Raw genomic sequence first — 17,929 nt, forward strand, 5'->3', positions numbered from 1 at the left:
TGATTATTGTTAATCCTAAGATTTATTTATTGCTTTTCAGTTGCATTGTGTTCCCATAATTGAACTGTAAAAAGGCAAAGGATGGATAGATAGAAATAAATATAATGAATAAGTACTTATAGCATATCTAAAGTTATTACAGAAAATTCTGCAAAAATAAATTAGATGCGTAGTCACTATGTAGTCAGGAAAAATATGAGATTCGTATTCGGTTGTGGCTTTTTTAAATGTACGTTCACCGATTACTCTGACCCCCCGTGGTCCGATTTAATCTCCAAGTTGGTCCTATTTTAATTTGGCTCTGATCTGATGATGGGATCCATGAGGAATTGATGGAACTCCTCATTTTAAAGGCACGTGTATGGTGATTTGGGTTTTTCCTAAGTAAATGGAGCATTTTCTCTCAAAAAGAAAAAAAATAAAAAAATAAAAAAATAAAAAAAAAAAATGTGTAAAAAGTATCTGAAGCTTTATAGCTTCATGGCTCAATTACGAAAAAAAAAAACATTAGCACTGCACTAATGAGTCTGCATCAAGCTCGGCTCTCCATACAAACGTAGTTCCGCTCTAACATTAAAACGACTAGCTAGATTTGAAACTTTGTACTTACAATAGGATAAGGTATATGTATGCCTGTAAATAGTTAACATTAACTATTTATATATATGCCTGTAAATAGTTAACATTAACTATTTATATATATGCCTGTAAATAGTTAACATTAACTATTTACAGGCTAAGGTTTTAATGTTAGAGCGGAACTACGTTTGTATGGAGAGCCGAGCTTGATGCAGACTAATTAGTGCAGTGCTAAAGTTTTTTTTTTTTTCGTAATTGAGCCATGTCATTGTAATAAAAAGAAGTTATATTAGAAACTATATTCATCGGTCACATCCTTTTCCCAAATAATATTATAAAACGATGTTTTGGAATTCAAACCATAATTCCAAGTAAAAAGGTTCTTTTTAGAACACAAAAGTTATTGGATATGTTGTGTAACTGTATCAATTGCGTTGTTGACCACATCGATCAATCATCACCCACAACCTTATACTGACCTGACAGTACGACAACAACCTATTGTAATGCTATCCGAGCTGAATTGAATCTTAAACTACTCAAATTACAGTTTAAAGTTGAATAGTTTTGTGGAAACTTAGTCAAAAGCGTGGACGTACAAATTTATTACTACGTTTTTGTGAAATGTTTTTAATGATATGTACGTAACGAAGTACCTAATGTATCGACGTGGTTGTGATGCTTTCTTAAGATGCAGTGGATTTAGCCAGCTAAGTTAACTATTAAAAAATCGTAGCGTTTTTTAAGATAATACGATTGCCAAATAATATGAATAGTAATCTGCGTTCGGAGGACATAAACTCGCTAGATACACCTTAAAACTCTCGCATCTAAATATTTTTAGGTTTCTAATATAATTTTTTTCGAAACTGAATAGTTTGCGCGAGAGACACTTCCAAAGTGGTAAAATGTGTGTCCCCCCCCCTGTAACTTCTAAAATAAGAGAATGATAAACCTAAAAAAAATATATGATGTACATTACCATGCAAACTTCCACCGAAAATTGGTTTGAACGAGATCTAGTAAGTAGTTTTTTTAATACGTTATAAATGGTACGGAACCCTTCATGGGCGAGTCCGACTCGCACTTGGCCGCTTTTTTTGTACATATGTTGCTACTTTCTCGCACTAGAGCGAGAGTAAGCACTTTCCGTGCCATATGACAAAACTTTAAAGGGCCATATGTACTTTAGTACGATACACGTGCAAATGGGTAATTCGCAACTCGTTTCGATTTAAAACACTCCCTTCATTTGTTTTTTAATTTATCACTTCTTACTTTCCGCACTTGTATGTATCGTAAATAACTAATTTACAACATTTTATCGGTTCCCGTACCTTCAAAATTCGCACAACAGCACCTGAGAGATATGAATACATCGGGCAGGTGACAAATAGTCGCATGCGATATGAAATATGACAGACGGATTGAAACAAGCGAGAATAGGACCCTGAAATTGCACGAATGACTGATGGTCGTGATTTTTTTTATAAATTTGGGTATGAACTTGTTCAATACTTTTGTTGTGAAAGGTAAGAGATACCCGGAGTAATATATAATTTTAAGTCAAAACTATGTGTATTATGTATTTATAAAATTCTGATTTAAACTTTAACGATTTTACACATTATTAACTTTTAGAAATGGGACTTAATCGCGTATTAAGTTTTAAATTTACCTCGCGACGTTTCGAGGACGGCGTTGTCCCCGTGGCCTCGGAGAAGACTGGCTAAAATTGACACCAACAGTTAGCCGCGCGATTTTTTCGAACTACCCGCACTTGGTCTTGTTTATCAACTTTGCGCACTAGGGATGTTCTGTCTGGATGTTGACACACAACACTAACGATATTCGATTTTTCATCTGTCGATATTCATTTCCGCTTACATATACTAATGACTGGATTCCATGTGGATGAGACAAAGGGTTGATCGAGGAAGACGTTTTCAATTGTTTGTAGAAACCGAAGATTGCATTGCCACCGAAAATGTACGGATTGCCGAAAGTGCATGAAACGAATGTGTCTGCATAAAACGAGACCACGGGGACAACGACGTCCTCGAAACGTCGGAGGTAAATTTAAAACTTAGACGCGATTAAGTCCCGTTCGTATAAGTTAATAATATGTATTTATAGCTAGGAATAGTACGGACAGATGTATCCAGAATACATGTAAATAAATAAACCAAGACCACTGAGATACAGATACAGACAGATAGGTATGTACACGGAAAAAATAGTTATGTAAAATTTACAGAGAAATTTGTAAATTTAACAGATATCTCTGTAAATTTTACAAATTATCTGTAAATTTAACATAACTGTTTTTTCCGTGTAATGCAAAATGTAGGAAACGAAATTTAGTAAAATTAGGACTTCTAAAAACGGATCTATTATAATAATATAAACTGCCTTTTCACGTTCAAAGAATCACCATTATAAAGGCAATCACACACGACACGAATTTCTCATAATACCGTATAAATACGGAAAAAGTTTGCTTACAAGACTTGTTACACGAATATTGTTGTTTAACACGCCAATAGGCCAATTCAAATTTACATTGTGATATTAAAACGATATCGAAAATTATGTAAGTTTAAATTGTTCTCCAGGATAAAATTATCATTTTATGGGGGTCCAGGCAGGAGGAGAGATTGAAACAGCAGTACAATCAGTTGAATAATGAATATTTATTATAATAATTCGCAGTCTTATATACTATTTACAAATTGACTAGAAAACAGAAAAGTAGGTATCTGAAAATGGTAGAATGTAATCCACCCGCCGAAGTAAATCGCGCCTCTGACGAAAGCGATGGCATGTCTGCTATCCCGCTCCCCACCCAAGTAGCATTTTACTCCATTTAAGAGTACACATTTAGTTCCCAGGTGTACTTGAAGCATTATTACAGTTCACTCGTGATGTATAAGCTGCATTATTGCGATTAATAACACCTATACCTGTCTAAGGGACTTATAGGAGGGTAGAGTTATACTTTTATACGACTGTTGGTGTTATAATACTCTAACAACTATCCTTTAGTCAGCCGTCTGACTAAGAGCATTATAGGAGGGTAGAGATACGGCAACCGCTGTTTAACAGCCTACTTGTACGATGTTGTAGAGCTAGCATTTTAATAGAACACACATGGTCATTTATAAAGCCAAAAGCTGTTATGTTTACTTGTTTGAGACTGTTATACAGCTAGTAGCTGTAGTAGGACTTGTTTGTGATCATTAAAATAACCTTTTTTTACTAGCTGTACATTAGTTCACATTAGAATAAATTTATAGACATTGGCTCTGTAGTGGTACAAATGTGGGACTTTATATAGGTAACAGCATTCTAACAGAACACATGTGAACCTATTATACACTCACCGCATTAAATTGGAGTTATATCAGTTCACATAGCCGTATTTCATTTCCACCATTTTGTTCTGCGTAACCTAAAATATTTACCAAATAAATCTCCAAAATTATCATGCAGATTTATCACAAAATACGCAGATAGAGCGATTGAGTTTTGGTTTCATGCTATAATTAATTACCATAGTATAATTATAATGCCAATATAATGTCAAAAACTGAAAATTGTTGATTTCCTCTCAGCCAGTTTTAAATATTTTAAAATGAATATCGCGTTTTTACAGAGGCGCGTGAATATTTTAGCTGTAAATATGTATACATTTCACGATAAACTTGCATTCCCATAGCATTTAACATTATTAAGAATTTAAAACAGGTACTTACCGCGTGTTATCATAAAATTTATCCAAAGGATATCCGCCGGATGGCACACAAAAAACCAAACTAATGAGGAATAAATAAAATAAAGAAATATATTGGACCCACGTGAATTTTAGGTAGCACTGGAGTACTTTTGTCGGATTTTATAACTGTGATAGCTGTGTATTTAGCCACTTGTTACTCTTTATTACACTCATGTACGTTGTATGGTTCACACTGCGTCCCATATAGTGCCATTAGTCAGCCTTAAGTCCGATGTTACTACTTAAACTGCTATTATAATGCTATTATACTGCTAATGTACAGCCATAGTGAACTTAAGGCTGTCTAATTTGTGCCCAAACTGGTTCTATAAGAGCATTATAGCAAGCTATACAGCTCTTATACAGCTGACTTACACAGCTTGTGGAGTACATGTGAACGACTAGACATCTCATATAGAACCCCGAATGCCACTTGGGCAGTGCCGGATACATGAAGTGGGTACTTGAAATTTCAGGAATTCAAGAGTGCCCTTCCGAAGAGACGCCCTGTCTTCTATCTCGCTCTAACCGTGTCATAAATAAACGCGCGCTGCCCGCGCGCGCCTCAGTAGCTTCCGGCCGTCGTTGAGAGCGCATGTCCCATAATTTGTATGGGTTAGCAAATTGTAAGTGTCAAGTTAGGGGTTGTATTTATTTAACAATGTAAAATGTGGCAAAGAAGCGTACAGAATGTTCCTTAGACTTTCCATTTTCGCAATAAAGGATTGGTCACACCGCTGCCCAAAAGACGATGACCCACCGCTACGATCCAGTTTGGGTCATGAGCTAGTCAAGTAAGTGGCTCAGTGACCCAAACAGGATCTTGGCCTCTGATACAAAAGTGCGTCATTCTGCCCTATCCTGCGCCACTTCACGCCAGTTGGGTATTCCGAAGCCGAATAGGTCTTTTAGGGTGTCACTCTAGCGGTGTCTGGGACGTTCCACCCGGGTGCCCTACAACCCACCGTTTGCGCATAAAAATCTATGACTAAAACACAACGTATAAGTAGCTTTACCACGACCTAATAATTAACATATCTTAAAGTTGAAATCGGGCCCATATTCCTTCTATAATGCCTAAGGTGAGTAAAAACATTGAACGAAGAATAAATATTAACTTAGGTGTTTCCCTGTCTATTGAAGAACTTGTTATCGTACCGTTTTGACCTACATACGAGTAGCAAGCTTGTTACATCAACATCGTATTGTAGGTTTTTGTATCAATCGATATACACTAGACGATGTTTGTGGGTATCTCATTATTTTTTTTAAGGGTCATAGGTGGGGAGGGTCTTCATAGAGGAGGTTTTGAAAGAAAAACTGACACAAACACAATACACGGCTAAAAAGATAATCCTGACTCTTTTAATTAAGTATAGAATACACCAGCATTACTGCTACAGTATTGCATACATTACTGTCGCAAATGTCTAAGTTATGTGAGATTATCTATGAAAAGGGACCTTAAGTATTGTCGATGGCGCTTACGCCGCACTGCGTAGCGCGACGTTGTTTATAATATTGAATCATCGTTGAAATGACGTAAGCGCCACCGATAATAAGGTCCCTTTTCATAGATAATGTCACATATAACGTCGGGGGAGAACACGTTTACTGTGTCATACGCCACTTACATTAGTATGAAAATAGGCAAAAAAAATTTTTTCGAAAAGTTTTATATTTAGGAAATATTCAACTTATTTATGATTTTGCCACATATGTTTACTATTTATAGTACCACACAAATGTTTTGAATATAGTGGTAATCATGAAATAAAGGCATTTTTAATAGCCATATCCGTTTTTGATGAGTAAATGAAAAAAGTGCAAATTGTTTTGTTTAGTTATTTCATTTACCCACCAAAAATGTTTTTATTTTATTTTATTGTATTTAGTTTAATTTGTATACCTAAGTACCTAAGTTTTTCGTTATCACCGCTAAAATGTATTTTTCATGAAAAAAAAAATTCTCATGTAAGTCAATGTTATGTATTGTATTCTTATGAGAAATAAAGATCTTTAAACCTAAATGTTTAACGTACAATGTTTGATATGACACAAAGTTTTGGATATGTCACACTTTCGTAATAATTTTCTATTAAGATAGTTTTAAACAATAAAAAAAAAACGATTCTTTTCTTCTTAGCATATTCGCATCCCCTGCTGAACATATGCCTCTTTCATGGATTTCCATGTTGTTCTGTGTGCGACAGTTCTATGCCACGTCGGTCCTGCCGTCTTTCTGATATCGCTCGACCACCGATTAGACGATTTTGCAACGAGTTTCTCAACCGACGATAAAATGACCTTTTCTAGAGCGACATTACTGCTGACGCCATTACTGCCGAAATTATTTAGGAGGGATTTAAATCTTCTCGCGTCAGAGGTGTAGGGTTAGAGCCGGCGCAGCTTTATTTGACGTTCATAAACACATTGTTTGTTGTGTTGTGTTGTTTAGCGATAAGACCGCCTGTTGTTTACCTCTTCTTTATGTGTTGTATTATTTGTACTGTTTCTGTATTGAGGTGTGCAATAAAGTATATTTGTATTGTATTGTATTGTTCATAAGCCAAAAAAGTAATGGCGAGACGACCAGAGGGCCTACCGCGAAGCACGTTCGACGTGTTGCCTCCCTGTCACACTTACGTACGAATTTACAAGTGCGACAGAGGTGTAACACGTCGAACTTGGTTCGCGGTAGGCTCTCTGGATTCCTTTTGTGGCGACTGGCGGGAGCATGCACAAAGCCGTGACGAGTGACGGAAGACAGGGAAGGCCTTTGCCCAGCAGTGGGTCAAAATGTAGGCTATTAAAAAAAAGTGCATTGTAATTATGTCTACTTGGAAAATAAATCTTAATCGACACTTCATCGAGTAGCGATCGAGTTAGATTTGTTTCTTTGTTCTTTGAGCGAATTCACAAGGGCAACGCTATTTATAAATAAACAAATATTATTGGACATTATTACACAAATTGACTAAGTCCCACAGTAAGCTCAATAAGGCTTGTGTTGAGGGTACTTAGACAACGATATATATAATATATGAATATTTTTAAATACTTAAATACATACAAAACACCCATGACTCAGGAACAAATATCCATGCTCATCACACGAATAAATGCCCTTACCAGGATTTGAACCCGGGATCAATAGCTTCGTAGGCAGGGTCGCTACCCATTAGGCCAAATGGGTCGTCAAAACCTTTATCTATTGTGTTGCTGTAATTTATAATAATCTATTTACTATATACCTATGTTTTTCTTTTCTTTTTTGTGTCAAATTCCTTACTGTCGAATTACGATAGTCTGTAACGATGGTTGTGTGTAATAAATAAATAAAATCTTTAATCTTTATGTATAGGTTCAGTACGTTGATTTTTTCTTTATCCCAGATTCTATAACTTTATAAACCCAGCTTTTCCCAACCTTCAAAATAACCTCAACCCGGAAATCACGCAGTGTGACCCGTGAAGGAAATGAGCATTGCTGAAAATTGGCGCGGAACTATATTTCTGTACATGTTCGTAACGAAGGGCGTTGATTTACGAGGCACGGAACGCTGGCCTTTACCTACTTACAACCGAGTATACGGCTGCGGAATATTAAGCTTTGGTGTTACTTATTTATTATTAGCTACGTATAAAAAAAAACTATTCATTATTCCAAATTTCGACTTCCAATACTATTCATGGTAAAGGTAAAAAATAATGCCCTCTCTCTTCTATCGGCCCGATTCGAGAAATGAAATACGATAACGATAAGTTCTGGTTTAGATAAGTTCTCATTTAGATATCGTTTGTATGTCGTATAATTGACAGAAGCAGCTCGATTCGGGCAATCAATGTCACTTTGACGTTAGAAATATCGTAGATAGATCGTATTGGGATCACAGCGGAATCGAAATAAACGTCAATTTTGACAGTCGTGTCGTTTAGTAATCGATCTTTTTCTTTCCAAGATCTTAAACGTGTCTTGATCAATCTTCGAATCGGGAAGTGTGTACAGTCAGCTGTGAAATTGCATGGAGAAATTATGAATGACTTCATTGATAAAGTCACCATGCACTTTTGCAGCTGATGGTACAATTTTTACAGAAAAAAACAATGATTATAGAATCCGTCTAAGCATGTTTTCATAGAAAATTGACATTAATGAATAATGACATTACCGCACTTTGTGATTACTAATCCCGTGCAGAGATCTGATATTGAAGACATTGACACACTTTATCATTACAAATGCTATGCAGCAATTTGAAATTAATGACATCTCGTCACTTTGTCATTGTAACTGACATGCCTCTGCATACATCTCTATGTATGATTGTTATGTTAATCACAGTGACCCCTGAAGGAAAAGATCATCGCAGAAAATTGGCGCGAAGCTATATTTCTGTACATGCTCGGAACCAAAATTGGCGCGAAGCTATATTTCTGTACATGCTCGGAACCAAAATTGCCGCGAAGCTATATTTCTGTACATGCTCGGAACCAAAATTGGCGCGAAGCTATATTTCTGTACATGCTCGGAACCAAAATTGGCGCGAAGCTATATTTCTGTACATGCTCGGAACCAAAATTGCCGCGAAGCTATATTTCTGTACATGCTCAGAACCAAAATTGGCGCGAAGCTATATTTCTGTACATGCTCGGAACCAAAATTGATAAGGAGCTATATTTCTGTACATGTTAGGAAATAAAATAGGCGCAGTATATTTTTGTACGTGTAACGAAGGGCGTTGATTTATGAGGCACGGAACGGTTCAGCTTCTTTTTTCACTCGCACTGAACGTAAACGTGAGCTAGATTGTTTGATTGGTGTGCTTGCCTGAATAAATATAATTTTTTTATTCATTTTAACGAGAAAAGAGGAATTTATGAGTTTGATCAAAAATAAAATGGCGCGTTTCAGTAGAAGCAATTTTTAATTTTATGTAGCTTTTGCAAAAAAAATTATAAATGTTTAAGGTGCGTTTTAGACCTATGTTAAGCGATAGTCAAGAAATCAGGTTTCTTATCGATGAAGTTGTTAGAAGAAGAAGTACTTCTAGAGATTTTCTCAAAATAAAAAATACCCGGCGGTCCAATCTGGTCTCGCGCAGAACGAAACGTGATGTGTTGAAAGTGTTTCAAGTTCACTTTGCAGACCTAGGCCGGCATTGTACCTAGGACAATCTATAATATTGCCAGCCACGAGATGATGTGCTACGCAGTCTGTTCTCATGAAAAGACCGTAATTATTTCCGCACAGGTTTGGGAAACATCGGCTAGGTTTGAAATTGCGTAGTTATCAAATAACAATAGCGAAGGAAATTAAACACATCAGTTAACTTGGCTTGCGTTAACCAAAGACGTTTACCATATTCAAACAATTCGGTAGTCTTATAAACACGTTATTTAAGATAATAATGTCTTGTTTTTTATAGAACGGAAATGCCACCGTACGTGAGGTCAAAATGTACCTATACAAAGTTATCATTGCGTTTAAGTATTTGTTAGACACGTGAAATTTGTATGTGGTATTTGTATTTATTGACCGGCAAAGTAAAGTTGGTGATAAAAACAGGTTTTATACCCGGAGATGCTCATGTTCTTTTTTATGATAATGTGGTAATGTTTTGAACTCAATGTGTGTTTAGTTCTTAGTAATGTTATATGTGCATTTTATGCTTATTGAGAAATTTTAATTCAGTTCTATTTTTAGTTTAAAAGCACATACGAGTAAGTAAGGTACCCTGTGTCGCCGAGATTCTTTCTTCGTTCCATCATGTTACCCCCTGCTGGGGTAAATAAATATAAATATTAAATAAATATTATAGGAAATTATTACACAAATTGACTAAGTCCCACAGTAAGCTCAATAAGGCTTGTGTTGAGGGTACTTAGACAACGATATAATATATATAATATATAAATATTTATAAATACTTAAATACATAGAAAACACCCATGACTCAGGAACAAATATCCATGCTCATCACACAAATAAATGCCCTTACCAGGATTTGAACCCGGGACCATCGGCTTCATTGGCAGGGTCACTACCCACTAGGCCAGACCCTGCCTATGAAGCCCGGGTTCAAATCCTGGTAAGGGCATTTGTTGTGTGATGAGCATGGATATTTGTTCCTGAGTCATGGGTGTTTTCTATGTATTTAAGTATTTATATATTATATATATCGTTGTCTAAGTATCCTCAACACAAGCCTTATTGAGCTTACTGTGGGACTTAGTCAATTTGTGTAATAATGTCCTATAAATATTTATTTATTTATTTATTTATTTACATAGCGGCCAAACATATATCCCTCTTTTTGCGTCGCGGGTTAACATCGTGGCGTTAGCAGTTCCTTTTCCCGCGTAATGACACATTTTGGTTTTATCTTGAAACTTTATTTTATAGCCCTGTTATTTCTGAGTAACACTTTAAAACCATATTTCCAATTAGGATTATCAGTTTCAATCGGTTCAACTTATTTAATGTGTTGTCCAAAGTACAGTCAGGAAATTTAATTGTAATTCCTGATATTATAATTGTAATTATGACGACCGGTTTGGCCTAGTGGGTAGTGACCCTGCCTATGAAGCTGATGGTCCCGGGTTCAAATCCTGGTAAGGGCATGTATTTGTGTGATGAGCATGGATATTTGTTCCTGAGTCATGGGTGTTTTATATGTATTTAAGTATTTATAAATATTTATATATTATATATATCGTTGTCTAAGTACCCTCAACACAAGCCTTATTGAGCTTACTGTGGGACTTAGTCAATTTGTGTAATAATGTCCTATATATATAAAAAAAAAAACCATTACGCACCTTGTCACTGTGACAAAATGGTACGGAAATTTAATTATTTACTTGCTGTACTTTGTGAAACTTGCAGTAACTTTAGTATAATTTTGAATATTTCTGTTGTTTTGCCGTTCAATGGAGTTGAAATTTTTCAATATGATAGGACAAGACATAAAATAATATAAAATAAAATCATTTATTTGAAAACACCAGTGACAAAATATGTCAACATATATACAGTTCCATTATGGAAGGTAGAGGCAAGGAACAGAATCTCCACATACCAAAAACCATAAATAGGTGGCGCTACAATACCTAGAATACTTGAGAAAAAAAATCTAATCATAGACAGCGCACTTCACTCCGTCAATAACGCCTAGGTTCTTAGCTACTCTAGCGCTACTCTGGAGAGATTTGGAACTATTATTTATAGCTGACAGCTGGACACTTTTGCAACAGTTCTGCCCAAGGAGATTCTGTTCCTTACCTCTACCTTCCATTTCTTAACATATCTGGTTGTTGATTCAGTATTAAAATTTTCTTCATAATAGTAAATTAAAAATATATACACAGTGGGCCTATATAACCCGACATATTTTAGCCACGCATTCTTGAAGTCATAAGGAGCAAAAAATGACAAATTCAATAAAAAAAAGTTTTGCGCGTGTGTTTCCTGCACAAGACCCGTTATTTCTTTTTAAATCTTGGCAAAAAAACATTATAACGAATAAGTAAACTTTTTCTTTAATTTAATGAAAAATTTGCTACTTTCCTGTAAAACTTTATTGTCGGTCAGTAGGTTTCACTTTGGCAGCGTGGTAGCCAAAAAGGTATTTTTCACTAAGTTATTACAGAAAAAAAACATCGCAAGAAATTGAAAAGAAATTGTCATTATCTCTAAAAAAAGACTGATTTCAGAAAACTTTGTATGACATTTTAGTATTTAGCGTGTGTAAGTATTTAGCGCGTGTAGGTTTTTCGCGCGTGTAGGTATTTCGATGATTTAATTTCATTAGTATTAGGTACAATAACCACTTATTTACCGATATTTTAAGACATGGTACTTTACATTAAAACAATTAACTTTAAATATAAATTAAGGAAACTTTTCATATATTTTTTTTTGCATTAACCGAACGAAATAAAAAACATTAATCTACCTATCTAAAAATAATCATTATGTGCTAAAGGATTGTCAAACACCAAAATTGTATAAAAATACTAGTCTAGAAACTTTCTAGAATAAAATCGAAATATCAAAAAAATACGGTATATATTGAATTATCAATTTCATCATTATTAACATAACAATAAAATTCATTATTTACAATCACACTTAATCCCACGGTGTTTCATCATGAAGCAATGAGGTATAAGAAATAAAGTAATTTGCCAAAGAGTATATCAAAAAATCCAACCGGACATGGTTACAGTACAATGACCTACAAAATCGTTGATCGATGACGCAGTGATGAGATCAATTGATGACGAGATCAGATGATCGTCATCAATCTTTGACCTTGAGGTCGGTGTTGCAAGACTGGTTTGTGAGATAATAGGTTAGGCTAGACGACTAGTTTTTGTTGATGGTCTCAATCCATCCAGTCTATATTGGTCAAATATAGATAGATAGATAGATAGATAAAATCTTTATTCAACCACAACTTACATTCTTTGTGACACAAACAAATAACAAGAGGAAAAGAAAATTGACAAGAGACAAAGAAAAAGTAACATACAATTTGACACTAATATCAATAATTACGTCAATAATCAAATGTATTACGTGTCTTATTTTTAGATTAATAGAGATATTAGTAGAGGGTCATGTGTTGTGGTAAAGAATAGGCGCTGACTCAGCATAAATGCTGCGGAGACCACAGCGCTGATCTTCCGTCAGAACCTTAAAACCTACACTAATAAACGACCAGTGCAGCACTAGTTAATGTACTTATATGTGACTATATTACTTAGACAGGATCACACAAACAAACAAACATTTGTTCAGCAAGTAGGCCACAGGGGCACTTTTACATGTAATTTTTTTAGAATCAATAATAATAACAAAATACAATTACACATTCAATAAATATCAAATTACACAAAAAAAACATGATAAAATACAAACAACAAATACTACAATTTTTCAGACATGTAAAAGTCTCTAAGTGTCAGAGATAAGATATAATTTAAAAAAAGATCATTAAAATATCCTTAGACATGTAAAGGGTCTCCAAGACTTGAATTCTTAAATAAATAATTAAAAAACATGAAATTAAATCAGACAAACAGACAAGAAGATGCAATGTATATTTTAATATTTTTGATATAACCACAAACGTAAACTAAACATAGGTTTTAGTGCTATAAAACGTTTCTGTTTTTTTTTATTAAGGTAGAAGTACCAGTGCTCGACGCCGCACTAGTCACCGACATGGGCACTTTATTTCATGGAAATATAGGTTAAATTTGAACAACGAAGATTTTTCTGTATTTGATCTTAATCCTTGTCACTTTGACATAAAGTTCCCATGTCGAGTACTAGTGCAGCGTCGAGCACTAGTACTTTCACCTTATGTGTCAACTACCAGAGCATAATTAATTTTTGATATTTTTTCGAGCGGCATTGTATTTCGTACATCATAGGCACTTGTGACAGTTGTGACGTTGCGTCATTAAATGCGACGTTTTGAGTTAAAACAAAGTGGTGATACATTGTTTGCTGATTTTTTTTATATGGAAAAATTAAAGTCGTCTGTTTTTTTTAAACCTATGAAAGTGTGTTCATTAAAGCCTAAACTTAGTTTATTATATTAAACCCTTTAGTTATGCAATCTAATACACGCTGTATAGATAGTAAGTCCAGTATCTTTTGCATTAAACTTAAGAGGGAGCGTAAAGTCGGGAAATTAGAAGGAAACAAAAGATAGGGCCTGCTGCATGTAACTTGCTACAGAAGATTCGGTCTCTGCGCGGGTTTTAAGGCCCCGTAGGTTCGTGTTTTTCCCTCACTCTCACTGATCGTGGGCGTTGACGATGATGTGCGTGCTCGGAACCGCGAATATCATGTTTTTGAATTTAAATAAGTTACAAAAAAAATTTATGAGTTCCCTCAAAAATAAAATTGAGCATTTTTAGAAGAAATTATATATTTTTAGCTTTTGTTTATAAAATGTTACACATTTTATAAGTGCGTTTTAGTAGGTTCGGGATTATTTTCTATCGACCGAAAATCAAAAAAATCAGTGTTCGAATGGATGAAGTCCCTAGAAATAATCCTTAACATTGCTGAACAAATTTTTGGCAAGTGTATTTTGATCTAAAAAAGCGGTACGATTTTTGGAAAACTCCGCTCTCTGAACCTACGACACCTTAACATAAAAATTAAAATTAAAACAAAAAATATTACTTTGCTTATCCGCGAACAGATAACGTGCTAGTCAATCAGCGCTAACCCGTTATACTTACTTGCGTATTTTTACATGCAATTAATGTTCCCACCGTCCCACCGCAATAATAAATACGCAAATAAATAAAACAACCCACCATCGAAAATACAAAACTCGACACGTGTTTCGCCTCTTACGACGCATCTTCAGATGTTGACGGTCCGAAGCCCGACGAATGAAAAAAAAATTTTTTTCACTAAAATTTTTTTCTCCCGCAGTGCCAACATCGGACGTGCAAGGCGTGCTGGGGAAGAAAGCATCCCTCCCGTGCGACATCGCACCGCTGCAGCAAAACGACGAAGTGGTCATGGTGCTTTGGTTTAAGGAGAGCGGCGGGGAACCTTTATACAGGTAGGGACTGTATGGACACACGTCACCAGAGCATTGGAGTCTAGTTATAGTCCACCTGAATTACTAGACGGAGCACATAAGACATTTGAGGTTAAGCTTAGAATAAATGAACATGGGCAATTTTGTATGGAGCCTGGACTAAAAACCAACAGAAATGAGAGTTTTTTTTTTTTTTTTTTTTAATTTATTGAATAAACAAACAATTTACAGTCTATAATTTAATACAAGACCCATCGTAGGCAAAACCTTGAGGAGGTTTGTGTGCCGATGGGGAGTTCAGAGAACAATACATATATTAATGTCTTATGTCTAAATTTAAAAAAAAGAAAACATTGTAGGATTCTTAGTATAAGTAGCTTGTGTCGTTTGATGTCAATAAGTGCATTTTAATTACTTTTTTTATATGTTTACCATTTAAGTTAGGTCATTAGATAGGTATTTCAATGTACTTCATTTCGTTATATGTTGTTCATGTTGTTCATCTAAATGCGAATATAAGTTGTTTATCTTAGTGTAATTTAATAAGTTATAAGTGTTCTTGCTTATTGCTCATATCTATTTCTTGGTCTCTCTTTTTTTATTAATTGTAACCTTGATATATTTCATATTGTAATATCTTGTGTCACATGTGCTTTTGTATCTAGTGTGTATTTTGTTATTATATATACAGTTTCTATTTGCGAGTTCCTGTAATTGGCTCTGTACATACTACTATCTAAAAAGTTTAATATATTTTTTATAGCTGTTGGAATTCCTTGTATAAATAAATAAATAATTAAATATGGGCACCAAGCGGAGTTCCATTACAGAACTGAGATATTTGCATTTTAGTCAAAATATCATCACCCTTATTACCTGGACAATAGGGTCCAAGTACTGGAATGAGTGGTGTAATGGTGTATGTGTTCAGGTTTGCTCTCACATATTTGCAGGCGTTTAGTATACATTATGTATCTGACCGTAAAGCAATTACTTGGACCCTTTAATGTTTAGGTCATACTGAGCAACTTTTACTATTTGGACCAATCCCGAAATCGCGAAAAAAAAATTGACTCTTCCATGGGAAATTTCAACATCAGACCAGCAAAATGTATGAAACAGCCAAATTTTTTTTGCGATTTCAGGGTTTGTCCCATAGTAAAAGTTGCTCTAGGCACTAGAATCCCTTAAGTCTAACTCAAAACTAGTCCAGAACTGTAAAACAAACTTAAATGCACTGGCTAACTCCAAAAAAGTCATACTTAGATGGGTACTGGGGCACTCCGACATTAACGGAAACAAAGATGCGGACGAACTTGCTAGAAAGGGCACAGACACACCCCTGGTCGGCCCAGAACCGTTCTGTGGAATCACAAAACGTGATGCATATTCTCTGCTCAGCAACTTAGAAAAAACTAGAGCAATCGATTGGTGGAAGTTCGTCAAAGGACAAGAACACTCGAAAGCTCTAATCAAAGGGTTCAACAGCAAAACTGCTAAGGAGCCTTTAGGGCTCAAAAAACACAAAACCTGCGCGGAGACTAGAATATTGACTGGACACTGTAAGTTGAACAAACACATGTTTCGAATTCTAAAGAAACAAGATGCGACATGCAGGTTCTGCCATGAGTCAGAGGAAACTGCAATGCACATTCTCTGTTCCTGTGGACCACTAAATGTCTAAAAGAAGTACCCACTTAGGGCAGCATGTATTGCAACCCTATGAGGTACAGAACATTACGGCCCAAAGAATCTGGAACTTCCTAGATTCCACGGGCATTAGTAATCAATTTTAAAAGGGCCGTCACAATAGATCACTGCTTGGTCGACGTGGCACTCAAAGGCCCGCAACACCCCAATAATAAAAATAATAATCCATAGTATGCTTTTTTAACATTTTTGAGTGACAAACTCGGTGTAAGTCTCGAGTGCGCATAGCATGCTGACGATAACTTTTCACATAAGAGATCAATGTGAGAGGACCATGTTAGTCCAGAATCTATAGTGAAGCCCAAATATTTTGCCTTATCAAGTACTAATGTTTCCTATGAGTAGGTACTCATTTAACAGTTTCCCGTATTTTCTCGCAATCCCGAATTCAAACTAGTTTTCCAGCGGCGAAGCGAAAATGTAATTTGCATAATGGATTACAATAATATTCACATTGAAAACACATTCATTTCTACATTCAGATCTTACATTGTGCCTATTTCTAGCTAATTTGAATGCATACACGCACGGCCTACTATATAAATAGATGCTTAGGAATAAGATACTTCGAGTCTATACGTGTATGAAATGCTTTGTATGCCTTTGAGGAATATGCCAGCGTTCACCCGTCTGAATGGAGGTAGGAATTCCTCTCCAACTCCATATAGGTATGTCGGATTTTAATAAATAAATAATATTATAGGACATTATTACACAAATTGACTAAGTCCCACAGTAAGCTCAATAAGGCTTGTGTTGAGGGTACTTAGACAACGATATATATAATATATAAATATTTATAAATACTTAAATACATATAAAATACCCATGACTCAGGAACATCCATGCTCATCACACGAATAAATGCCCTTACCAGGATTTGAACCTGGGACCATCAGCTTCGTAGGCAGGGTCACTACCCACTAGGCCAAACCGGTCGTCATTAATACATGTTACTTTTTTTTAATACCACGACGGTGGCAAACAAGCATACGGCCCGCCTGATGGTAAGCAGTCACCGTAGCCTATGGACGCCTGCAACACCAGAGGCATTACATGCGCGTTGCCGACCCTTTAAAAACCTGTACACTCCTTTTTTGAAGAACCCCATACTGTAGCCCCTCGGGAAAACCTCGGCAGGAAGCTCATTCCACAGCCGAAGCGTTCGCGGAAGACACACTTGAGACATGAATGGAGTAAATGTAAATCAAGCTAAACAGAGATAGCTATACAATAGTAGCATAATGTGATTAGGAAAAAGTAGAACGATTTTTTTTTACTCGCTGTGA

The 17,929-nt window shown here is 35.6% G+C and overlaps 1 protein-coding gene across 2 annotated transcripts in view; it reads left to right on the forward strand.

Annotated features, from left to right (window-relative positions):
- Window positions 1-17,929, forward strand: part of LOC133528126 (hemicentin-1) — a 569,794-nt gene that overhangs the window by 470,108 nt on the left and 81,757 nt on the right. For both annotated transcript variants that reach the window (XM_061865357.1, XM_061865358.1), the window contains one exon: window positions 14,819-14,951. In XM_061865357.1, the coding sequence (XP_061721341.1) occupies window positions 14,819-14,951 (133 nt within the window). The remainder of the gene's footprint in view (window positions 1-14,818; window positions 14,952-17,929) is intronic.

The sequence above is a fragment of the Cydia pomonella genome, chromosome 19 (genome assembly GCF_033807575.1).
Source record: "Cydia pomonella isolate Wapato2018A chromosome 19, ilCydPomo1, whole genome shotgun sequence".
Classification (NCBI taxonomy): Eukaryota; Metazoa; Arthropoda; class Insecta; order Lepidoptera; family Tortricidae; genus Cydia; species Cydia pomonella.